Below are 26,244 nucleotides of genomic sequence, written 5' to 3'. Positions count from 1 at the left end.
TTACCTGTCTTGCGCCGTTCAGGCTCTAAACATAGTACCCCATGAAAGACTACGTCAACGCTAGGGCCTCCTTGGTTACAAAGATAAGCATGGGATCACAAAGGCGACTATTCCAGTGGAGATGGATAGCAGCTCTTAGGGGGACCCATAAGATATGATCCATCAAAACAAACCACTAGCGGAATGTGAAGTAGAGGCTTCTGGACCCATCAGTAACCGGCTATGGTTTCCGCCAAGAAAGGAGGCGACCAACATCAACAACAGAATAGTGTGGGCAAAAGCCTAGACATGTCATCATCGAGTTTGTTAAGAACAAAAGCAATATCAGAAAGATCTTGAAAACAAGCTGGTGGAGAATCGACTGTACAATCAATTATGCTTTTCGGCTACGTAGTCTTAATTTTTACAACGGCTTATTTATTTGCCCGATGTTTCGACACGGGAATTGTGTCTTCCTCAGGGGGTACTGTAATTTAATGTTTATACTAAGTGTGAAAAAATTGTGACAATCAGTCCTAGCTGCAAAGCAAAGGCACAGCTTGGCAAGGTGAAAGGCAAAAAAGACACTAAGTCATGCCAGACTGAAGTGTTTTCCTTCACGAGGCAATGCAAATGTATCAGATGATATTATTGGATACGCGATGCGAAAGAGAGGGCCTTCCAAGGATGAATACGTGGCAAAAAAACGCATGGTTGCTAAGGGAAAAGTGATCTACGCGGCCGTCCTTCAGCGCGGAAAACCTGGCACGAGCAAAGCTCCACGATCAAGAGTACATAGCAGCAGTGGCCTAAGGCCAAAAAATCCGAGAAAAGGGGCTACGGGATAGCGCGATCCAGACAGTGCTTCCACAGGAACCACGGGCGCATAGCAATAGCAACATCCACGAGTCGTAAAGAAGACACTGCGGAACACGGTTTTGTCTCAAGCACCAAAATACCGCTATTAAATTTATTAAGGATGGGTTAGCCGCTGCACAATAGAAATATTAGTAGTAGAACGCTAATGGCGCTGTTCTCACAAAACTGAATTAGTTTATTATCACCTTTAACTGTATCTTTTCATTGTTTGTTCGATGCCATGTTGTAGTGGATGATGTAAACATTTATTTGACACTTTGAGGATCGGTACTCAAGCTGTCAGCGCGTGGCAAACTAGATGTTGGTAACACGAACAGTAGCGACATTAGCATTCTTAGGTTAATGCTTCTACTCGCTGCACCAACCTAAGAGGCCAACTATTGTAGGAATCCCTGGCCGTACACGTCAGATGAAGGAGAAGTGGCGAGAGTGACGAACGAAGAGCTGGCAGAAGTCGTGAATCCATTCGCGTCAAATAAGGCACCGGGATTCGATGTTATTCCGAATATTGCCTTAAAAACAGCAGTCAATGCGGATCCTAACATGTTCGGGTAGGCGATGCAACGCTGCAAAGATCATGGAATCTTCCCGGATGTATAGAAGTGACAGGAATTGGTGCTACTACTAAATGCGGGAAAACCACCGGTGTATAGGGCTATCTGTCTACTAGATACGACGGAGCTATTTAGTCGGCCATTCAGACAGCTGGGGTGGCTATCAGGCATAAGAAGAGCGCCATTTGTTACTACGCAGTTGTCCTTCTGGATGTGAAGAATGCGTTCAACAGTGCAAGCTTGGAAGCGGTAGCCCTAAGGTACCGGTAAGATTCTTCTGTATGACCGCGGGAGTTCCTCAAGGTTCAATCCTGGGCCTGATGTTTAGGAATACAATATAAGATCACGTACTGAGGCTGCCTCTTGCGATGGGTGTTTAGATTATTGACTTCGCCGACGACATCACTATAGTGATCTATGGCAAATCGATGGAGGAAGTAGAGTTGACAGAATAGAAATATTAGTAGTAGAACGCTAGAAGCGTTGTTCTCACAAAATTGATTTTAATAATTATTACCTTAAATTATGGGTTTTCATTGTTTGTTCAATACCGTGTTGTTGTTTTGGTTTTGAAAATTAATCTGACACTTTGAGGCCCGGTACTCACGCTGTCAGTTCGTGGCAAACTAGATGTTGGTAACACGAACAGCAGCGACATTAGCATTCTTAGGTTAATGCTTCTACTGTTGACAGCAGCGCATTCTATCTCCAAAGATGAAAAATGGATGAAGTCTAGGAAACTAGGACTGGCCCGTCACTAGACTGGGATGGTTGTGGTCAATAATCGTAAGTCCGAGAAACGGGCGCTTATCTCTGTAGGTGATTGCACCATAGAGTCCAAGTGATCCCTTAGGCATCTTGGGGTAATGATTGATGACAAGCTCAGCTTCGCCACGTTGAAAATGCCTGTAAAAGGGCATCTACGGCTATAGCAGCACTTTCGAGGATGATGTCCAACAGGTAATTGCCAGCTAATGCAAGCTCCTGGCAGGCGTGGCACTATCCATGGTATGGTGGACCAATCTGGTAAAAAGCGCTTAGAATGAGCAGAAATCTAATGCGATTGGAAAGCACGTATAGGATCATGTGTTTATCGTAGCCGATATGACGCCCATGTGTTTATCGTAGCCGAGATGACGCCCAAGTAAAATGTTCAATGCTGTTAATGCCAAATGTGTCAGATTGACACATTTCTGTCAGGACATGGTTGCTATGGGCAGCATCTGGATAAGTTCGGGATCTCAGAAACCTTTGCATGCCCCAATTGTGCTGGTGTGGGGGAAACAGTGGAGCATGTCTTGTTCGATTGCTCGCGTTTCATTCTCGCTACATTTGGAGAGAACACGTCACCGGACAATATAATCCAGAGAATGTGTTACTCATATGCTAGAATTAAAGCGCCTATGGTGCGCCGACCAAGAATCGGATGCAGAGGATTAGCCCTGCCGAGGCTGGTCCCCTGTTAATTGTTAAGTCGGCTAGGAGAAGCAGTTTGCCTAGGCTACTTCTGCTACATGTATTAAGTGCTATATACTCTGGCCCCTCCCCGAAGAAATACAGTAAAATGGTTTCGGGGAAAAAGGGGTTCGAGGCCAAGGGTAATGTCTGTGCATTCTGTACACTACTTGAGCAACAGTAGCGTAACTAGGGGGTGCGGTTCGCACCGAGCCCCGAGCTCCTCGGGCCCTAAAATCTCAGGGCGGATTTCTCATAATATTAAAAGTTCGACATATCTTATTGGAAACTGACAATTTGTGAGATCCCAAAAAGATAATCAGCATGGCGAGCATATGCTTTGAAGGAGTCTAGGAGCAATGATGTACAGGGGCCCCTTGATTATCACTTATTATTTTTAACTAGTGGTCCCGGCAAACTTCGTCTTGCCATCAAGTAGGCTGTTGAAAAATAGCGCGCAATCTTCCATACAAAATGTCAGTTTAGTTTATTCCCATTTTTCGACTATTTCGTAGACTTTCCTAAACTTTCTCTTCACACAAACACGTTGGAGCTCTGGGCGAATGCGACAGTGAAAGAATTGTTAGAATCCATTGACCCGTTTGCAAGCCATTTCGTGACATACAAACACCACTCAATTTTTATTTATATAGATAGATAGATAGATAGATAGATACTTAAGAGCTAGGTTTAGAGCGGGCCGAGGGGCCAGGGGGACCGTGGCTTCGGGCCCCTACATTTTAGGGGTCTTCACAAATATTCGTTTTGTAAGTTATATTCCTTTTTTTTGTTCAATCGATTGCACTCATGAGAAAACTGAGCCTTCAATGAGAGCCGCTCTTAGATTTACCTCATGTAGATTTTAAGTAGGCTCAAATACCTAGTTTGAAAATATTGAGTCTTATTATGGCTTTGAATTGCCGAGAATAACCCCCCATGCCAAAGTGAGTCATGGAAGTGCGCGAGCAAATCTGCACCCTAATGGTTCACTTTAGAGTTCCGCAGTGCAGAAATCTGTAGTGGGATTTTTTTTTACGAGTTTTTAAGATGTTCAACTAGGAATAACAGTAAGCATATTACTTAATACCGTACAACATACAGAAAGTTATCCAAGAATATCTTTAAACATCCTTTTAAACAGAAACATATAGAAACTTCTGAGGCAATCGTTTCATATATTTTTTTTGAATCCACAAGACGTAGCAATTAAAACTATTAACTGGATGAAATTCTAACTACGCACGTATGGGTAATTTTTTACAGGCTGAATATTTTTTGGCCTTATAATCACGATTTTTTACAAATATTTAGTTTGATTTTGAAACTTGGTACCTTTTGAGTTATTGGATCATCGAGTGGGTTGGTAGTTTAAATGGTAAAGCATTCGTCTGGCATACAAGAGTTTACCATTTAAACTACCAACCCACTCGATGATCCATAACTCAGAAGGTTACAAGGTCCCACCTGTGCACCAGAGTTGCTTGCTGTCACTATCAACGCCTAAAATTTGCCGATTTCGAAAGGCCGACTGCGATACAAATCGGATCATTCTGTATCCCATCAAATTATGCTGGTTGTTCCATCACCAGTGCATTGATTGCGATAGACTATGGATATCACTGATGGGTTAAGTTTAGCCTTAAATTAAGCACATAAAATGGCAATTTATCAGTACGATAGATTGAAACTATATGTTGGTCACTGAAAAACAATAATAGCATGGATAATTACCACGTGATCCCTCATTCTGCAGTGATTATGATCTAGAGTGCGCTGTCGCATCACTGCTGTTGGTTGTCAAATCTAAGTGATATTGATGGCTCGCAAATGATATTGATAGTTTTAGAGCATCAACCATCAGCTGATATGATTGATATTAAGCAACTCTGCTGTGCACGTATTTTTTTCTAATTTAACTCTTATTTTATCCAACTTTACACGCGTAGTGAGTTGAACAATTTAAATATTGAACGTTTTCGAAAAAATGTTGAAGGTACGTGTGAGTTCGGTAATAAACTAATTTTGCAATCTTCCTTTGGAGGGGCTCCCTAATCTACCTCCGCACCGGGCCCCCAAAACTCTAGCTACGCCACTGTTGAGCGAATCAATGATAATTGCTCAAGTACAATGCATGGGCTGGTTTTAGTGGTTCGTCGGTGGTGCGGCATCGCCACACTTCCTGAGTTACCTTCTCAGGGGTGTGATTGCAAAAATAAGATATGGCATCTAAAGGACGTCCGTATAGTTCTTGTAGTCCCTCTCCGCGTAAGGAATTGTCCAAAAACTCTACCTAGATGAGCTACAGAATAACCAAAACAGCCTTCAAAAGGCGGTGATTCTTGGAACCTGTAAGTGCGACGGTCCCTGAACTCCCATAAATAAGGAATTCTCATAGAAGCAGACTCATTGGGATTATAAGGAAACCGGGTCAGGGGTTGTCCAATGTTTCGTCCAGGGTTGACCAGGCCCTACGTTGTGATTAACTTTTGGTCCCGAAGGGGCAGACGAATAACGAACGATTTGGCTTTAACGATAATTTATTGCCCACCACCGAGAGGCAGTGCTCCTGCTCGGTGGGGGATACTACTCGTTACAATCACAACGTCACGATCCGAGAGGAAAGGCGGATAATAAAGAGTCGAAAGCCTTACACAAACTATAGAAGATCCATGGAAATAGCGCAACTCTGCAAGGCCTCAGTCGTTCAGTTGCAAATGTTATTCAATATCGTGTCAAATCTCCAACGTTTTGTATTTTTCATGCCTCTTTTCCAGGAAACTGGTCATCGCCGACTCCCAACTGCCATCCGATTCAGTGTCCACCGTTGTTCCTGGAAGATCCGCATCTGAGTTTGGTGGAGTTGAACACTTCCGCATGGGGACGGGCGGTCTTCCGTTGTGCTTGGGGTTATCGACTTAGTGGACCACCTGGGCTGGAGTGTGAACCGAATGGTCATTGGAGTGGCCCTATTCCCAGATGTCGTGGTATGATTATAATGATTTTTTAAATTGAAATGAGGTCCCGAGCAAGCCAATTGATATCTCACATTCACTTTACTTCCATCATACACCAACCCTCTTATTATTTTCATTTTAACAATCGTGTAATCGGCACAATACTTCTATCTCTACTATCACATTCAGCGATCCAATGTCCACAACCTCTGGTACCGATCAACGGACGAATAGATGGTACTAGTGGGCTGAATACGTTTGGTCAGCGCCGTTATGCCGTCGGTGCTCTGGTAACGTTTAGTTGTACCGAAGGACATCTGCTCGTTGGCGAAGCGTCGATAGTTTGCACCGAAACTGGCTTTTGGTCTCACCCTCCGCCGTTCTGTAAGTAAATCTCCTTCATCTCATCATTGCTATCTTCGTCTTCTTGTTGTAGTAAGTTGTGATATTCTAAGTCAATAGTTCTTAGTAGATTGTCATTTATTAGAACATGATATAGAGAGTTCTCTAGTTGAATCATGAACAATTAGTTCGCCCAAGAAACAATTTGCTTGCTCAAGGCTTGCACGCGGTTCCAAATCAAAATCTATCGAAGTGTCAAAAATCTAATGAAATGAATTCAATCAATGCAAACAATTAACCCCGATTGGTTCGAGACTGGCACGCGATGGCACAATTACGAGCTCTCGACGTGTGTATCTAGTTAGTGTCACGATTGCATTACCGTCCCGACGAGTTGCGAACCATAACCAGATATTTTCCCCATCCTTCAGGTAAGGCCCAGTGTCCCTATCCAGGTGATCCACCGAACGGTTTGATAGCACCACTGAAATTCCACTACGATCCCGGAGATTATTTGACGGTTCAGTGTAGACCAGGTTTTGTCGAACATGGTGCCAATGGAGGCCCTCTAGCTCGTCCACGCTGTACACCGGAAGGAGACTGGTCCGGACCCGTTCCCCAATGTCGAAGTTATGAAGAGATTTAACTATACTAAGATAGGAATGAGGACCCTACGGGGTCTCTTACTGATTTGTGATAAAAGTGGATACAGGATGCTCTTGTTTGACGAGAGGCTATAGAACGCACCGATGGTTATCGGATGGAATAAAGGTTTGATGTTTTTTATGAAAGTACAACTTGTAACGGTTTGACCCCCAGTAGAAAAGACAAAATGTAGTATTCGAAGCCATCCAAACGACATGTGGTACTGTACCTTAGTAGATAACATTAGTTTACCAAAGGATTCGTAGCTAATTTCCGGAAAGCAATTCTTGTGACGAATTTACTTTCAATAGCACTAAAGATGCTAAACAAGGACACAATTTTGACAGTAGCAATATTGTATAAATATTCACATGCTATCCTAGAAATATGTTTATTTGATCCCACCAATGCAAACCTATCTAACTGAACGCTTCTATACTGTATCCTGAAGTTTTCTCTCTCTATACCAATCATATCTTAAGAATAAGCTCTCCTATACGTTAACAATTCACATTGTTTAACAAAACCGTGTAACACTCAACTCTATGTAAAACGCTTAGATTGCAACGATCCAACTCATATTCGCTGCTACTATAACGCTGACAACTTATAAATCACATCTCACTTGTATACCATATACAATCCACACATTGTCACATATTGTTTATAAAAGTGGTACACTATTTTACCTATTCCCCTTCAAAAACCTAATGTTTAGGGATCTAGGAAATTATTGTAAGAATCTCAATATTTAACGTTGAAACTGTTTTACACTGTACTAACCAGAGAACGATTGTTTGAAACAATATGCGAAGCCGAGAACAAATGATGTCACAAGAATAGTTCTTATACAAAAATAACATCAGCCGATTGAATCTTATATAAGGTCTCAAGAATGCATACGCTTCAGTTGAATGAAATGAAACCATCATATACTAAAATCATTAATTGAAATGTATCAAAATGCATAAAATTTAATTGTTACTGTGAAACTGAATTATTGTCACATAAAATAAAGCAAATTGCTTGTACAGATGCGCAAATGATGTTTGTGTTGTATCCGAAAACCCTTTCAGGTAGTCTGGGTCTTGCACTGATTTCAAAGATTTATGTTTGAAATGGTCGTTTTTCTTCTTTTAGCTGTTCAAATCCAACTGGTAAAGTTGTTACTCAGTGTTCGAAGAGAACTTACACTATTAATAATCCCTCTACCGACAGCATCATTTTTTACCACAAAAATGAATTTAATCGCTACGTTTGTTTCTTGATTCTAGATTTGCATTCCTAAATTCTGTGTCGATTTTGATCATTGGTCATTAATACGGCAATTATGTTTCTGGTTTCACTCTGACCGTATAGAGATCATAAAATCTTCAAAAAACATAATTTTGTAGTTTTTAGTTTTCTTGGAGTCAACTTGACCAATTTGTAAAATTGGCTCAGAACAAGTCGAATAAGTTTCTTAAGTAGTATCGCTCCCCAAAGGAACATCGGAATTATTCAAAACTTTATGACCAATGATCAAACCGCCACATTTTTTCAAGAAAATAAATGTTAAGGAACGTGTAAAAAAGGAGCAACAATATCAAAAATAAAAAAGTTATAGGATTTACTGATAAATTTCGTTATGAACTCTCAAATAAGTAACAATAAAGGTCTTTTAATTCATTAATTTATAATTTATTCCTTCTCACAATAGGCAATTCCTTGATCGTATTTGGTGCAAATTTCCCCTGCAAAATAAAACACTTGAGTAAATGCACAGTCACTAAATCATATTCTTCCTCACTCGTGCTCCAGTACTTATCGGGACAGTTTGAGAAGACTCCATCGCCCATACATTTCAGGAAAATGAAAGCCGTAGCGTTACATTTGGTGCCCGCATTGACGATGGCCGTGGCCTGTTCCCGGACAATTCGAACGCACATTTCCGCCAGCCGACTGATCGTATCTTGCGCCTCGGGTTCATTTGCTCCCAGCTCATTTGCGGTCGTATTACGAAAGTTTTTCAAGTCAATTTTTCCGTTTTTCAAAAAACCCAAGCCAACAAATTGGCAATCGGCCATGCACTGTTGGTTTAGTTAAGATGAATATGGAATGAAAAACGTTCTTTTTATGGATTTCTAATTAAAAGTTGTAACATTACGATAACGTGATTCTTGTGGTCACTCATAAGATTTTGATACTTTTTCGAACAAGCGGGAATCGAGCGGCTTGGAATTGGTTTAGGGAAGTTACAGCATTGCTCAATTTCAGCTTTCTACGGAGAATACAAAGCAAAGCTCAGCAAAACATTGTAATACAACAAATCAAATTTACCTTAGACTTCTTGATGCACTCGGATAAAGATGCCTATAAAAGTATGAATAAGTAATGGAGAAGCAATAGATTACAATAGTGTTGCTCACCTGAGAGAAAACGATCACTGAAATTAATAGTTGAATGACAACCAATGAAACTTTCTTCATTGCGCTCTACAGTAGCACGATTGTTCGGGATCAATGCATACCAACTGAGACAGCCGCTTTTTCATGCCCTGGGTTGGATGAAACTAATTACTTATTATTTGCGATCATCATAGGTGTAATTAAAAACTTCAAGTTACAGGCAATTATATGTAAAGTGTCGATTGTGAACCAGAGTCATTCATTTTAGTCATTACTAGCGTGTCAACGTGTGCCTATCAAAAGATGCGTGTATGATTGGATTGTGCGATATTTGCCAGAAAACCATTCGCCAGAAAACTATTCGCCAGAATGACATCCGCCAGAAAGTACCATATGCCAGAAAACCATTTGCCAGAAGGTACCATTCGCCAGAAAACCATTCGCCAGAATGTACCATTCCCCAGAATGGACCATCCTCTAGATTTTTTTTATTTTTTTTTTTCAGATAAATCAAGTTTGCAATTGTAGGAGAAATAATCGAGCCAGAGCGTTAAAACATTTTGCGGGATTATTTTTGTTAGTAAACTCAAAAAAGTACAGGGTCTCTTGGACACCAGTTGACTTAATGAGCCAGCTTCGAATATCCGTTTTGGGGATTGTGGTTCTTGTATTCTAATTGTTGGACCAAGTACACGCGGAATTCCCTACCGTTTTTAAAAAAAATATCGATTTTTCGAGCATTCAACTATCAACATCAATATTTGAAGCTTTATAAACATGAATTGAAAAGACTGCACATAATCCTGCTGGACCGTGGAACTAGAAAGCAGAAAACATACAATGGAATAACAGTTGCATTCATTAAAAGCTGCTCCACTTTGTATGCTTACTGATGTAAAGATTTTATATTCAGCAGAACGGATAATAAAGTAAGTAAATATATCCCTATAAATTGGTATTATGGTTTAAAATACTTCACAAGATATTCGCCCTTCTTTTCAGCTTTAAAATAAATGTTTTTTTTTTTTAATGTTATTTAGTTTTATACGAAATTATTGTTTGGAATATTTGACAACAAGTTCTCCCTTCTTTTCATCATAAGCTGTTCTTCAAAGTTTTGTTTCCTCTTAAGGGCTAGTTCATTGGATATTTATATGATTTTGATATACGTTGAAACTATTTGTGCCGTCTGTTCGATGAAGTAATTAATGCCGCCACTCGCAAACCAAAGCTACATTCACCATAACAACTTTCAGGAGCTTTCAGATAAATTAAAACAGTTTTAAGTTTAATAAGAACATCCTTTATATGGAGAATGGAGAATTCTTATTTGCCCCAAACCATATTAAGTAGCGATAAGCAATGACCATTATCACTAAAAACCTTTTGGTCTATTTTTACCCGAATGTTGTTCCCTCGAATATCTTTGCCCCGAACGTCAGCTACCCGAATGATACTTTTCCCCGCAATCCGTTCTCCCGAATTACCCGAAATTTGTATGGATCATTAGTACAGGTCGGACTCGATTATCCGGAGACTCGAATATCCGGTGACTCGATTATCTGGGACTCGATAATTCGGAATTTGATTCTTGATGTTCTTGTTTTTCAATTTTTATGCATAAATCTGAGATAATTCAGTATTGCAATATACAATATGAATGGTTTTGCAGTTTTGAACGTTTTTAAGAAAAGGGGAATTTGAAACAGTGTTTTTTGTGTATGCTGTCCGTTTTTTTTATAAAGACCCCTATTGTTCCTAGAAATAAATATAAATAAAACAACGAAAAAAGATAATATTTAAGTTCTTTTACCGAAGATTTCATGTTTTTTCTTCATTACTCGATTATCCAAAGTAAAAAAAATCGATACTCCGGATAATCGAGTCCGACCTGTATTAACATTGAACCACCCCCTTCTACCCCCCCCCCCTTGAGCGAGTCGTGGTTTATGGATGGCCCCAAAATAGATCCAGATCAAAATAAAGAAACAATCTTCAGAGACAGAATGGTGAACTAGAAAGAACGATAAAGAAAACAAGAAAAAAATGCTGAGTTCGGAGAAGCTTTGAAGAACCGCTGATCAAAAAAGAAGGGTGCATATCGGGGTGCATTGCGGCTTCGTGGTCGTGCGGTGAGCGCCGTCAGTCGTTTAGCCGTATTGTGTCACGAGGTGTGGGTTCGATTCCCGCTCCAGTCGGTGGAAACTTTTCGTCAAACGAAAAATTCATCACTGGGCTACTGGGTGTTCCGTGTTGTCCGTTGCCTAATGTTAGTGATCGTTCAGTCCTTTGGCTGAAGACGGTGTAAATTGTCTTATATCATATGAATCATTCATCACCCTGAAATATACAATAAGTAATGATAATTATGAGTGCCAAAAAGTTTTCGAAGAAATAGACCATTTGAGAAAACGGGGTATTCAGGGACATGGCATTTGTGAAACTGGTGTTCGTTGAATCAATATTCAGTAGAAAGTAAATAAAATGCCAATGGAAAAGCAGTTGTACGATAAATTCTGTACAATACAATATTCTGATGAAGAATAGCTCGCGGTGAAAGGAAATGCCATTTTCTCAAAGTTAAAACTAGGTAAAACAGCTTAGAATATTGTATCAAAACCTCATAGGCAAAAATCTCACAAGAGATGTAGAATAACAGTGTTATATTGTCTCTGCTCTGTGCACTAGCAGAAAGCCGATTGTTAAAATGCTATTAGTTCAATCTGATGCTCTCAAAGATGTGAAAAGTGACACAAGTCGAATTGTGTGACGGCCATCTTCGGATTCTGAGATATTTCACCATGCATTAATTGATCAAAATCGACAAGAAAAATAATTCTGGGGAATGGTACTTTCTGGCGAATGGTACATTCTGGCAAATGGTTTTCTGGTAAATGGTACATTCTGGCGAATGGTTTTCTGGCAGATGTCATTCTGGCGAATAGTTTTCTGGCGAATGGTTTTCTGGCAAATATCGCACAATCGTATGATTGTCGTATGGTAGAAGCACCGGTTTTGACCATAGCGTCAATTGTAGCCATAGTTGATACAATGTTTTTCAAAAAAAAAAAACAGGGTGGATAATGTCGTGTTTAGTAGACACATGAACTTATTGACCTTTTTAAATATCGAAATTGAAAATGTGTCTGAAATTGGCTTTGGTGGCCTGTTTGTCATACATCATATAGATTGAAAGCTTTCGTTTGTCGCAAAGACGAAGCTGCAGAAAATACAACAAGTCACCTTGTAATTAAAAATAGACAATTTACACCATTATCAGTCAAAAGCACGATCACTATCATTTTGCAACGGATTATACTCGATACCTCGATACCGATCTTTTCGTTTGACGAATCGAATCCACTCTCCCTGACATTCACAAAACGCTTGGACTGATGCCGACCACGAAGCTCACAAATTTGTTACACATATTTTCTCTTAGGCTGAACAAAACCGATGCTTCTACCCTACCGAATATTTCACCGTTTGACCGTTTCTTTACAGAATACTTTTCAGCTTGAGCCCTACCATTCTGCACTTTCTGTTCATTGTTGAAACTAAAAATAGTTAGAAAACAGTCTATGCTATTGTTGAAAATAAAAATAGTAAGGACATAATTTATTCTGTAAAACAAAGTAAAATAGAATGAAAAATTATGAAATAAATTGCGTAATCAAAATAGACAGCAGATAAAACGACCAAAATAAATATTTTTGGATGTTTACAGAGTAACTAGAATTTCACATAAAATATATAAAATATAAAAACTTTGATTTTTATGAAGTGTCGTTCAAATATGTCAAAACATAACTGATGCACTGATATAACTATATTGCTTTATTGATTTTTTTTTTGAATTAGTTCAACCATATAAATGCCTATATGATTTTTCAGAGGATTATGGACAAGGTTGATAGCCATACGGTCTTCATTAATTATAATCTACCAAGACTTGGGTACAACGACTATTTAATGTTTTCGAGATTCACATGGAGTAGAGGTCATCAGATCTACAAGCGTAGCGGGTGAGATTTTATAAACTTGCTTACAATGGTGAAACTCATAAAAGTTATACCAAATATTTAGTTCAAAAACCGTTTAAGACTATCCAAGATTGTACATGAATATATTAATATAGGACGTGAGATCTGCAAGCGTTATAAATGATATTTCGATTTTTTTTTTAATAAAGTTTATAACCACAATTGACCCATTAGCAAATAGTTATTGTGTGATACATGTTGCATAATGAGAAGCCTACTTTTAGCGTGTTTGTTACTGTCATCTGTCACGCAACGTTCTTGCAATTCGTGACAACAATCGTCAACCAACGCACAGTAGGCCACGACTCTGCCTTTTTCCCTCACTGGACGGCATACACGACAGACACACTAATGGAACTCTTGCACAGCGATGCTCCGAGCAACTTAAATTTCCAAGAGATCTTTGGTAGATCTCTCTGTATATTAGGAGCTCTTGAAGGAATTTTTGAGACCACGTTTTCACCGATGGACGGAATTTATCCGAGCCATCAACAACGCAGCCGAGAGCATCGTCGGGTACGTGGAAAGGCGGACATGTTTGGTTCACGATTGGTTCGACGAAGAATGCAGGCAGGTTTTAGAGGAGAACGAAGCAACGCGGACTGCAAAGCTGTAGAAAGGAACGTGACGAAACGTAGAGCGATACAAAAGGAAGCGAAAGCAGTAAACCCGCCTATTTCGGATCAAAAAGTTCCGCCTGGAAGAAGCAGAATGTGAAGAAATGGAGCAGCTGCATCGTTTACAAGACACGCGAAATTTCAACGAGAAACATAACGCATCCCGAAAAGGCTTCGTGCCGCGAGCCGAAATGCGTAGGGATAATAATGGAAGCTTCTTGACGGACTGACGTGAGGTGATCGACCTCGTTTAACAACCGAGGTACGATTTTCACACAATCCAGCCAATTTGTTTGCTTCGCGGATGATATGGAATATGGCGGCAGAACATTTGGAACGGTGGAAAATCTTTACACCCGCCTGAAACACGAAGCGACAAAAGTCGGTTTGGTGGTGAATGGTCAAAAAAAACTACATGCTGGTAGGCAGAACTGAGCGCGACAGAACACGTCTAGGAAGCAGTGTTACGATAGACGAGGATATTTTCGAGGTGGTTGACGAGTTCGTCTACGTTGGGTCCTTGTTAACGGCTGATAACAACGTTAGACGTGAAATACGGAGACGCATCATAAGTCACGCCTACTATGGGCTTCAGTATAAGCTGCGATCGAGAAAGATTCGCTCTCGCACCAAATGTACCATGTACAAAACGCTAATAAGACCGGTGGTCCTCTATGGACATTAAGGTGCAAGTAAAAATAAAGCAAATGTCAAAAATGAAAAAGCAGTTTTCGCCTTTGAAATCAACAAATCGGAAAAAATAAAACACACAGCCTTTTTATTTTGGAAATAAAACAGCTGTGTGTTTTTATTTTCTTCGATTTGCCGATTTTAACGGCGAAAACTGCTTTTTCACTTTTGACATTTGATCCATTTTTACTTGGGCCTTAAGCATGGACCATGCTGGAAGAGGACCTACAAGCACTTGGAGTTTTCAAACGTGGTTAGGACCATCTTTGGCGCTGTACAGGAGAACGGTGTGTGACAGCGGAGAATGAACCACGAGCTCGACAGACTCTACGACGAACCCTGTATCCAGATTTTGGCGACTGCTGGAAGGGTGCGTTGGGCAGGGCATGTGGCAAGACTTTCGGACAAAAATCCTACGAAGATGGTGTTCGTGTCGAATTCGGTTGGTGCAAACATGATACAAAAACATGATACATCATGTTTGTTTAAGCCCTTTTGAATATGAATCTTATTCAAACACCTCTGAAAGATCGCTGGTTATGGTTGTGGATTTGAAAACCTGTTCGCAATACAGGTTTTGGATTGAGGGCATCACAGTATTTGGATTTAAATATTGATTGGACATTCTCAGTTTTCCAGAGCATACCCGAGCAGGTGGAAAAAAGCTTACCAAGATCATAAATTTGTTGTTCTAAAGTAATTACTGACGATAGCGAAGGATTATAATAATCAAAAGCCAGCAACCAGGATCGAACACTCGACCTTCGGATCTATACACAAAGATGCTAACCAATCGGCTATGCCTTTCACTTGGAAGATCAATGAAACAAAAGTATTATTTTCTTCGCTTTCTGAGCTTGTCATGACGTCACACTGTTCAGTCCGGCCATTTTGCTGTTGAATGTTTTTTTTTTTTCGTGTCATAGAACTAATTTTGCTCTTGTTTACATACTTCCAGATGTTGAGCTATAGCGGTGAGACTTATAAAATTACCCAACATCTTTTCAATATCAAATTGAGATATGCGATCATAACTTATTGTTTTCGAGATGTGATTTTGATTTTTCCGTCTGCCCGGGTAGAGTATCTTCGTGCTTGCCACACAATATGCACATTAAAAAATGGTCAATTGGCAAAGAAACTTCTCAGTTAACAACTGCGAGACTGCTCATGAAGATCACCAAGCGGAGAAGCAAGCTCTGTCCCATATTAGACGTAACGCCAGAAAGAAGTAGAAGATTGATGGAACATATCTTACTGGGCTTTTTTGGCTAAAATTCTTACTCATTAATCTTCAAAGGATAACTGTTTATGGTTGTTTCATATTTACTTACTTAAAGCATTTGCTTTAAGAAGTTCAATAATAATCATAAAGCTTCAAACTTGATTTAGCATAACTGTGTAAGTCTTGGAGTGAAACTATTAACATGAGGATTCTTGAAAATTATCAGTGGGATCCCAATTTCCTCTTAAAATTCTCAGCAGACTCCACAGATTCCAAAACAAAATTCTGAAATTTTCGAGTAGAAGTCTTAGCGAGATCTTAAGAATTTCTAGCCTAGCCTAAGATATCTTAGTGCAATGAAATCTGGGATTACTAGCAGACTCCTGTAGAGTCTTTTGAGCGAAAACTTGGGAATTTGGAGCAATCAACAGGATTTTTGATGTTCCTGGCGGTACGTAAGTGTTTTCATCAAAATTATTAGGCATTTTGGCGGAATTCTATACACGTCCCCTGAGGAATACTCCCCATCTCCGAAAAACAATGAACGTCATATTTGAATCATCCCTTAGTGCAATAACTATAAGTAAACAAAAATCCAATTTAGTACTATACCTTTAAATTCCACTAGAGTTTGTATTCTTTGACCCCATGCTAATCCAAATCCCTAGAATTTCTCTACATGTTTCTTTCAAAAAGTGCCTCCAAAATTATGTAGTAGAACCTTGAGGTACTTCTTCTGGAATAGTATACATTCCATTCTGCAGGTATGATTATAAAGATTAATTCCACCTGAAATTATCGATTAACATTAAAGAAAAATTTCTAAAAACGTCTTTGAAAATTCTTTTTGAAATTCCGCTGAAAATAATTCAATAACATAGGAAGTCTAAACATGTGATTTTTGGGTATAATATAGCCAAAACTATGGGACCGCGACAAAATCGCTGAATCTTGGATTTATTGCCTTGATCACACACGAAATTCCAAGAATTTTGCCGCTAGTTTCCATTGTACCTACTAAAAACGATCAAACTGTATGGCCGTTTTCAGTGTCGTGTACTAGACTCGACTTAGTCGACAAATTAGAGAATTTTTATGTGTCAAAACTGTATTGAGTCAGTACCGAAAAGATTAAAATGAACAGATTTTTCCAAATGTTATCACTACGGTAAGAAGACACAGATGTTTTTATTGGATTTGGATATTCGATTTATTTAATGAACAGTTCGATGCATATCAGTTCATGATTGATTTACCACTTTGCTCGTGTCCGTTGTAGGCATCTTCTTTATTCACATGGCTCAGCTCCATTTTTGACCTTGCTGCAAATTTCAGCTAAAGAGAAAAAAAAATGCTCAATAAGTAATACCATTCACCCAATGTTCTGAAAATAACATCTCCTTACAATCCTTCCAGTGGTTGGGAAGCTTGTCGCATTCGGAATAAACGGCATGCATGATGCACTCAGTCATCATGAATGCCAGCGGGTGGCACTTCATGGCGTGTTCTTTGGCCTTTTCTATGATTTCCCCTTTAGCTTTAAGGCATTCCTTGGCGCTTTCGACCATTAGTTTTTTGACATCCTCATCCGGCGTTTGATTAATATATTCCATCATTTTCGCCTCGTCAATCTCCAAGTCGTCCTTCAGCACCCCAAGCTCACGGGCGTGACAGTCAAAGATGCACTGATTGGAGTGTTGAGCGATAGAAAGATTAGAACTCTTTATGTTTAAATAAAGTATTGTGACTTACCGCTACTAGATTAGGCACATCCGACCCTAACTCTTCCTGGTATTTTTCTTTGCAAGTTTGAATGTTCTCCATCTCAAGGGGACTCGGAATGTCACAACATTGTCTAATTTCGTCGGCCTGAAATAATAAAAATACAGCCAGTTATAAGCAACCTCAAACCAAAGCTAAATAGAAACATACATTCTTCTCAACGTCAATACATTCGGCGTCAACGGGAGACTGTAAGACAGAAGGAAAATATTAAGTTAATTTCAATACATTGTGGAAACATTCAAAAATTAAACCTTATCAGTATCTACGGCCAACACCAGAAGAGCCAGAAAAACAATGATATTCATTTTAGATCGGAAAAATTTCTTGCAGTTTGAATTTGTAACTATTCCAGTTTGAAATGTTCGGTATTTGAACATGTGCTTTATATATCAAATTTATATCAGATTAGAGAGCAGGTGACAATATGATCTACATGCGGTGTTTATTGAACGATGCCATCAAGGAAGAGAACTATTAGCTTGGCAGTGATCATCGCTTTAAGCTATTTGTTTGTGATGTTAGGATAATAATAGTGGAAATTGATACTATATGAAGCGGCCCAAACAGCTTTATGTGTGATAGCGCAGCTATACAGCATGAACATTAGACCTGTTCATATTTGAAAAAAGTCTGGAAATCTACCGGTTAAGCAGTATTCGGAATTCTCATGCTAAGAATAATATGTGGTCAAATTTTCAGCTCATTCGTTAAAGATTTCAGTATGCTTCAAGTTGAAAATGTGTTTTTGGGCTTATTTCAAGGTTTGAAAAATCATAACTAGCATGTGGAAAATCAAAACCACTTGCTTTTACCACTATTTGAAAGCTTATTCTATTCTGTTAAAGTTTGTCGAACACGCTAACAAGATTAAATTGAGTTTTAACATTGTTTGATCCAAATTTGTACTCCGCAGTACCCAGAAATTACAGTTTTCTCAATATACATGGTTTATAAAACATGCATTGGTATTATTTTTTCAGGCCCTAGTCAACGGGAATCAAACACAATACATTTATGAATTCATTGACCATCAACAGATTACATGTTGCTAAAGGCAATAAATTACAATGAATGCCCAAAGATCGAGCACCGCATCGCAACCTAATGATAGTTAAATCATGCATGACACATGTACCGGAAACGAATGAATTGAACAAGTTAGCATTGCTTTTTCTTTCCGAGTGATGATTGTTTTGATCGCATTTCACTGATCATTTAGAACGATTTGAAAACAATCATCATCATCGACTGAGAAAAGGCAGTGCTAACGTGTTCATTTTTTGTATTCATTGAAGCTCACGGTGGTGCTCTTGGCTCACCCACAGTGGATTTACAAATGTGCTTCATAATTACCTATTTTTTACAATTTATTTTCGTAAGATAAATGGTAACTTTGAACGGGATTGACTTTTAGATATGCATTGTCATCATGTCTGGAAATTAAAAATCCGAAATTTTCATGCAGGCATGCTGTTCAGTGAAAACAATTCCCGAAAAAAAAGATTTTCAAGAACCTCGAGATACAAACCTCAACCAAACTATGTTAAAACTTGCTCCAATCATAAAATCGTGTTCGGAAAAAGTTCCTAGAATTGGATAAACTACTATGTAGAAGTATTTCCGATTAATTTTGATGTTTCGTTCGGTAGTTATGATTTTTTAAAGCTTGAAAATAGCCCAAAAACACATAATTGATTTGAAGCACAACTAAATTTACTCTAAATTGAGTGAAATGTTGGCCAGAAGTTCATTTCGCAATGGAAAATCAAAGTATTGGTTGACTGGGGAGTTTCCAGACATTTTTGAAAATATGAATAGGTCTAATGAACATGCTGAAAATCGTGGGTTCAAATTCCGCCGGTTTTTGGATCTTTTTGGGTTTGACATTTTTTCGGCTTGAGGATGTCGTAATTTTGCCATATAATATGGTCGGCGTTAAGTCAGAGTGGACCAAGTATAAAACTTGGGAAAATTGGATTATTCTGCCATTAGATGCAAAATAATATTATCTCCATTTCACTTTGATCCGATTTGATGAATATTGAAAACTGGGAGAGATATGTAACAAATTTACTTTGGATGATCAATGAAAATTAATAAAAGTATGCAGTCAGAGTGGACCAAGTGCTTTTTACCATAACAACAAAAAACGATCAGTGCGCTGATAATTTCGAGAGAATGCAAGACATTTTAAGATATTTTTCAGATTTTTCGGTAGGGAAAGAACCTTCTTCCCATTAATCAATAGAAATTCATAAATATGACATAATTCGATGGATCTTATTTTGATATCTGGCCATTTACTGTGTTTGAGTAGATGGTCAGAAATAGTAACAATTTCTGTGCAGACATAGTGGACCAATTGTGCACACCATTTTATGGTAGTTCTATGGTGTATTCCCTACATTCCCTACATGTCCTGGAAACCACTTATTAGATCAGTATATTTTGTACGGTACTCGAGATTTTCACTACTCTGACTAAACGCATATTTCAATATAAACTTAATTTTCAAGCTATCGTAATGCCACTGATTTCGGGATTGAAGATATGGATTAATGAAGAATTAACGATACTGATGTCGAAGGGTCTTGTTGATATGTTGATCCTTAAGATATGCACCCACTTTGCTTATGCAAACATTAAATAATTGGTATTATCATAAAAATTGTTCAGTCAGAGTGAACCAACTCACAGAGAGGTGGTCTTTAGTTCAGTCAGAGTGGACCAAGTGCACTTAATCCTTCAAACAATCGTTCTATGAGAAGTTAGGATAATGCTTTTCCATGTTTATCACTTCACATTATATTTAAAATTTGAAAAACCTATTTATTCGCTACGCGATTCCTTGCATTTAATTTATAGATCATTCCAAAGCCTACTTCCTGTCTAGCTAGACCTACTTGAGCTCATTCCAATCCGTTATTCTAAACAGTGATCACTGACCTTAATTTGAAGACCCTTTACTTTTCATCTGCGGTACGGCCGTTTGCAACTTTGGGATCGTTCAAATATTACGTAACGCAACAGGGGGAGGGAGGGGGTCTTATATAGTGTTACGGTCCATACAAAAATTTAAAATTTACCATACAAAAGCTGTAACGTGGGGGAGGGAGGGGGTCTAAAACTGACAAATTTTGCGTTACGTAATATTTGAATGAACCCTTTCCTCTACGACGAGACGGGTGACGAAGTCGGCACCTGCCGCAGGTTGCTGTCCTGACTATCCGAATGCTTACTTTGATGTAACGCGTGCACCACTCGATATCTCTCGAGGCACGAGAGGTTAGAATCAGCCGTCGTCTCTCACGCTAGTAACGAGAGGTTAGATTCAGCCGGCGGCCAAGAACAGCTTGATTCGAGCGAATTTTCCAACGGGTGGTGGGTGGTAGATCGGCAGTCTCAGCTTGAATGTCCGTCCGATACCAGGGAGCGATTGAACTACTTCGGTACGGAAGCCACGTGTATACTCGCCGATACGAATTTAGTTTAGTTTAGTTTATTTCACACATGACTTAAGACTAATGTCTTTTTCTTGCCATAACGGTTGAAACTACAAAGTTACACAATTATAATAATAATACATAATACATAATACATACATACTACAAAAACTTAAAAATAATCATCTTTCGAAAAATGTATTTGCACCACTTTTCGACTTACTCGCGGTTTCTAACCTTTTCTGCTCTCGAATTAGAGGCAATTGGTGCCCCGACCGGGCTCCCACGTTAATGGGAAAAGCTATCAACGTGATTTAGAGTCTTATTACACAAGTGGAAGACATTTGAGACACAATTAGTCTTACCTGGGTCTACGTTTCTTCTAGCTAATTATTTACTAGTGCCTTCAACTAACTTTGCACACAAAGAATAACCTTCTGTTCGAGAAAATAACAATTAGGTTTACAATTTTATAATTATATCACGGCTCATACTTTTCTTTCTATGTTCTAAAAATCACCATAGAATAACTGCAAAGATAACTTTTCAACTTAAGAATTTTCCGACATCGAACTGTTCACACCAAGCACTTCTATAAAAGTGATTTGACTTTACAAATGGCTTTTCCTTTCAGGTCCCGTGACCTTGGACCAGCCAAGCAAATGAAATTGCGTCGTAATATTTCAAATGTAAAGATTTGTCTGCATTGTTATTGAGTGATCCAATCACGGCTTGTTACGTCGTGGAAAATAACAGTTTTTATTTTTCCTCTTTTTCTCGCCTACACATTGGGTATACAATTCGAGCAGTTGGGATGGAAACATTGTTGAAAGGTTCGAGTAGCTTAAGCCGTTTGCGGTGGTTGTATATTTAACCTTTGCGGTACTAACATAGTTTTTGGCACCCAATTTTTAACTTTAATGAGCTGTAAAGTAATCAAATTTTAACCGATTTAAATTCTTTTAGCTTCATTCGATCGGGAATCTCTTCTAGTTTCTATGGCCAGAGTATGGTTTGCATTGGTGCAACGGTTCCGGAGTTATTCCGGATTCCGTTGGGGTAATAGATTATTTTGGAATGGTGTTTTTAATTTTCGTTGCCAAATTCATGATGTTTACCCTTCTCATATATGTGTATTGTTTGGAAAAATGTTTCAAAATATTGTATTCATTTGTTAGAACACCATAGGTTTCTCTGGCATCACCTGGTTACCTGACGGATTTGGTGGGGAAGTGGCCACTTGTCGATCTGGATCAAACCCTATCATGCGACCCATCAAAATTCATGAATTTTCAGCGACAATTCATTGGCGATCAAAGTAACCACATCATTGCATACTGAGAACCACCCGGCCACATCACGGATTTGATGCCCCCCGGGGAAGTGGCCACTTGTCGATCTGGACCAAACCCTATCATGCGACCCATCAAAATTCATGAATTTTCAGCGATAATTCATTGGCGATCAAAGTAACCACATCATTGCATACTGAGAACCACCCGGCCATGTCACGGATTTGATGCCCCGGGGAAGTGGCCACTTGTCGATCTGAATCAAACCCTATCATGCGACCCATCAAAATTCATGAATTTTCAGCGACAATTCATTGGCGATCAAAGTAACCACATCATTGCATACTGAGAACCACCCGGCCACATCACGGATTTGATGCCCCCCGGGGAAGTGGCCACTTGTCGATCTGGACCAAACCCTATCATGCGACCCATCAAAATTCATGAATTTTCAGCGATAATTCATTGGCGATCAAAGTAACCACATCATTGCATACTGAGAACCACCCGGCCATGTCACGGATTTGATGCCCCGGGGAAGTGGCCACTTGTCGATCTGAATCAAACCCTATCATGCGACCCATCAAAATTCATGAATTTTCAGCGATAATTCATTGGCGATCAAAGTAACCACATCATTGCATACTGAGAACCACTCGGCCATGTCACGGATTTGATGCCCCCCGGGGAAGTGGCCACTTGTCGATCTGGACAAAACCCTATCATGTGACCCATCAAAATTCATGAATTTTCAGTGACAATTCATTGGCGATCAAAGTAATTTCATACTGGGAACCACCGGGCCATGTCACGGATTTGATGCCCCCGGGGATGTGGCCACTTGTCGATCTGGATCAAACCCTATCATGTGACCCATTGAAACTCATGAATTTTCAGCGACAATTCATTGGCTATCAAAGTAACTACATCATTTCATACTGGGAACCATCCGGCCATGTCACGGATTTGATGTCCCCGGGGAAGTGGCCACTTGTCGATCTGGATCAAACCCTGTTATGCGACCCATCAAATTTCATGGATATGTAGGGCCAATTCATTGGTAATCGAGGCAATTACATCGTTTCATGCTGGGAACCACCCAGGCATGTTACGTACAGTGAATTAAATTATCGCGAAAATGAGATGAAAATGTGCTTTTTCCCAACAACCCGATAATTGTTGCCACATTTATCTGCGAGAAACAGATTTCGGGAACAGCTACAATTGTTGATCATAGTGCTGACGATAAGTCAAGATCATTTTCACTGATCCAACTTAATCGGTTCTAAACTTATCGCGATAGTTATCACAAGGTAAATAACAAAAATTGTTACCTTCGACAGGGTTTGAACCCATGTCCATGAAAAAAAAAGTTTTCAGGGCCTGCGCACCATATCCACACGACCGCGTCAGTAGAACGAAAAGAAAGAGAAATTTGGTATATAAAAGTAACATGCGAAATTGAAGGACTCTTAAAACGACGAAAGAAAAAGTAGAAAAGGAGGAAGCCAACTTGTCGTTGCTGGTGATAATATATCATTCGTTGCTGTAGATCTCGAGAAACACACTCTCGTAGTGCCGGACGGGTTTGATATTATCGCATGTCCCTTTCTTCCGAAAAATCGCCTTGAGTAATACCGTTGTGACCGATAGTTTCACTCCCTGGTTACTAATTTGATGCCCCGGGAAAGTGGTCACTTGTGGACCTTGAACAAACCCTAGCCGATCAAATTTCAAATTTCAAACCCTAGCCGAACTCGATCAAATTTCATGAATTTTCAGCGCCAATTCATGATGATCATAGCAAATGCATGTAGTATTCCTTAGCCCAGTGGTAACGTCCCCGGCTACAAAGCAAAGCTATGCTACAAGTTTCTAGGTTAAATTCCTGATTAGTCCAGGATCGCAACGAAAATTTTCTGACCTTTCAAGGAAGTAAAAAATTATAATGCCTGCCACACGATAATCGTGATCTAACGCAAAGCTAAAATGCAAAGGTGACGCCTTCCTAGAATGGTGAATCCTAGTTGAAGTCACTTGTGATAACTTTGTAAGAAAATTCACCGCGCTTATTTCACTGATAAGAAGGTGATAATTTGAATACAGGGAAGCGTAAATATTCATTTCAATTTTCAAACTTTTCGTAACATAACCTCTCATTTGATCGCCAATACGAAACGCCTTATTTTTCTGTTTGCTTTCACATGTTTCGCCTCATGCTCTGTTGCCATTTTTCTCAGTTCGTACGCTGCAGCATCAGAGTGCGCTATCAGATGTTTTCGCAAAAAAAATGCAAAAATACCGGAATTGTCTGGAGCGTGTTTATTTCATTCGGAAGTCAAATTGAATATCCGTGTAAAAAATAATCGTGAAGTGAACGTATGTGCAAAACAGTATTTTATTTGGAGTGCTTTATATCTCGTGTCGTGACTCACGGAATCAGGTACTTTTCGAAAGAAAATTTGTTAGTTTTTATATTGAATAACATGTTATTTCAGTATGGATTACGAAAGTGATGATGAGAATTCGGATCTGTCTAGCATCTTAGATCTGGACACCGTCAATTTGGAGGACGAAATATCCTGTGGATCTATGGAGTCTCTGTTTGGAAGTGATTTTGAAGACGACCATTCGGATGTATTTATTTCCAAATGCGGAGCTGTAAAGTGGACTCAACATCCACCTAAGCTGGATTCCGAAGCAGCTCCGAAAACGTTTGATCCGCATTTCAATATTGAATTGAAGGGCATCAAAACACCCGTTGATGCATTCCGAGTGTTTTTTGATGATTCTATCATCAAAAGCATTTGCGAATTCACAAACGCTGAAGGGGATTCAGATCGCGAGTTTGAACATGTGGAAGAAGATGAAATGTGGACTTGGTTCGCAATTTTTATAGCAGCTGGTAAGAACCATGATTCCAAGCAAAATTACAAGGATATGTGGAGTACTGACGAGGTTTCTAGTCGGCTGTTCTATTCAGCGGTTATGGGTAGAACTAGGTAAGAATTAACATTATAGAATTGTAAGCCATAAAATTAAATATTGTTTCATGCTTGTTTCCTTTAGATTCGAATTGATCTATCGGAACTTGCGTTTCGATGATTCAATTTCACGGCGGCCGCGATCAACCAAGTCGAACATTACGAAAAAGGACAGTTCTCACCAACAATCACTATCAAAATCTCGTCAGAAAACGGTAGCTTCTTCTTCTTCTTCTGTGACACCAACGGATCGTCTTCAAACTGTGCGGCAGGTCACAGAACGTGTAAGACAGAATATATTGAAAGTCTACTCGCCATCACAGGATCTTACTATTGATGAGCGTATGATACCATATCGAGGAAGGTGCTGCTTTCGAATATACATGAAAAGCAAGCCTTGTAGATATGGTATCAAAATGTGGAGTGCAGTAGATCCTGTGAACTCCATGTTGTGTAATTTTGACATTTATGTGGGTAGGTCATTCATTGAACAACATTTTTTTTTCAAATAATATTACTAAAACTAATATAATACTATATTTGTATTTCAGGAAAAGTTGACAACAAGCCTGAACAACAGCAAGGAAAACGTGTGGTTACTCATCTATTACAACCTTTCTACAATACGAATTGCCGAGTTACATTTGACAACTTTTTTACGAGCTTCATTCTACTAATTCAGCTTTTGGATTTGGGATTTGTGGCAATTGGTACATTGCGTGCCAACAAGAAAGAAATTCCGAGTGAGTTTCTGCTTGGAAAATCCAAACAGCCCGGTACGGCAATGTACGGTTTCCATGAAAATAAGCTAATGCTTGTTTCATGGACCGAAAAAAAAAAACAAAACCGTGTTAGTCTTGTCCACAGATCCTTCAACAATGCCTACTGAGGCAGAGATGAAGGATAGTCTGGAGAGCAAGGAAAAGCCCAAAGTTGTCAATATGTATAACTCATTGAAAGGGGTTGTTGA

General features: G+C 39.3%; 3 protein-coding genes across 5 annotated transcripts in view; 1 reads left to right on the top strand and 2 right to left on the bottom strand.

The window, feature by feature from the left end:
- LOC5565317 (locomotion-related protein Hikaru genki) overlaps window positions 1-7,851 on the top strand; it is a 58,142-nt gene extending 50,291 nt beyond the window's left edge. For all 3 annotated transcript variants that reach the window (XM_021846846.1, XM_021846844.1, XM_021846845.1), the window contains 3 exons: window positions 5,642-5,851; window positions 6,011-6,205; window positions 6,595-7,851. In XM_021846846.1, the coding sequence (XP_021702538.1) occupies window positions 5,642-5,851; window positions 6,011-6,205; window positions 6,595-6,809 (620 nt within the window). In that variant the 3' untranslated portion in view covers window positions 6,810-7,851. The remainder of the gene's footprint in view (window positions 1-5,641; window positions 5,852-6,010; window positions 6,206-6,594) is intronic.
- A 590-nt stretch (window positions 7,852-8,441) lies between these two features.
- Window positions 8,442-9,481, bottom strand: LOC5565325 (general odorant-binding protein 67). The gene is made up of 6 exons (XM_021846847.1): window positions 9,414-9,481; window positions 9,217-9,344; window positions 9,128-9,160; window positions 8,955-9,068; window positions 8,598-8,877; window positions 8,442-8,541 (listed from the first exon to the last, which is right to left on the bottom strand). Exons 2-6 carry the CDS (start codon window positions 9,274-9,276, stop codon window positions 8,489-8,491), a joined length of 540 nt encoding a protein of 179 aa, XP_021702539.1. The 5' UTR covers window positions 9,277-9,344; window positions 9,414-9,481; the 3' UTR covers window positions 8,442-8,488.
- A 7,472-nt stretch (window positions 9,482-16,953) lies between these two features.
- On the bottom strand, window positions 16,954-17,921 carry LOC5565306 (general odorant-binding protein 66). The gene is made up of 5 exons (XM_001649597.2): window positions 17,807-17,921; window positions 17,703-17,741; window positions 17,523-17,639; window positions 17,176-17,455; window positions 16,954-17,105 (listed from the first exon to the last, which is right to left on the bottom strand). Exons 1-5 carry the CDS (start codon window positions 17,858-17,860, stop codon window positions 17,059-17,061), a joined length of 537 nt encoding a protein of 178 aa, XP_001649647.2. The 5' UTR covers window positions 17,861-17,921; the 3' UTR covers window positions 16,954-17,058.
- Window positions 17,922-26,244: the final 8,323 nt, after the last annotated feature.

Source organism: Aedes aegypti, chromosome 2 (genome assembly GCF_002204515.2).
Source record: "Aedes aegypti strain LVP_AGWG chromosome 2, AaegL5.0 Primary Assembly, whole genome shotgun sequence".
Taxonomy (NCBI): Eukaryota; Metazoa; Arthropoda; class Insecta; order Diptera; family Culicidae; genus Aedes; species Aedes aegypti.
This window is presented reverse-complemented; position numbering and strand designations above follow the sequence as displayed.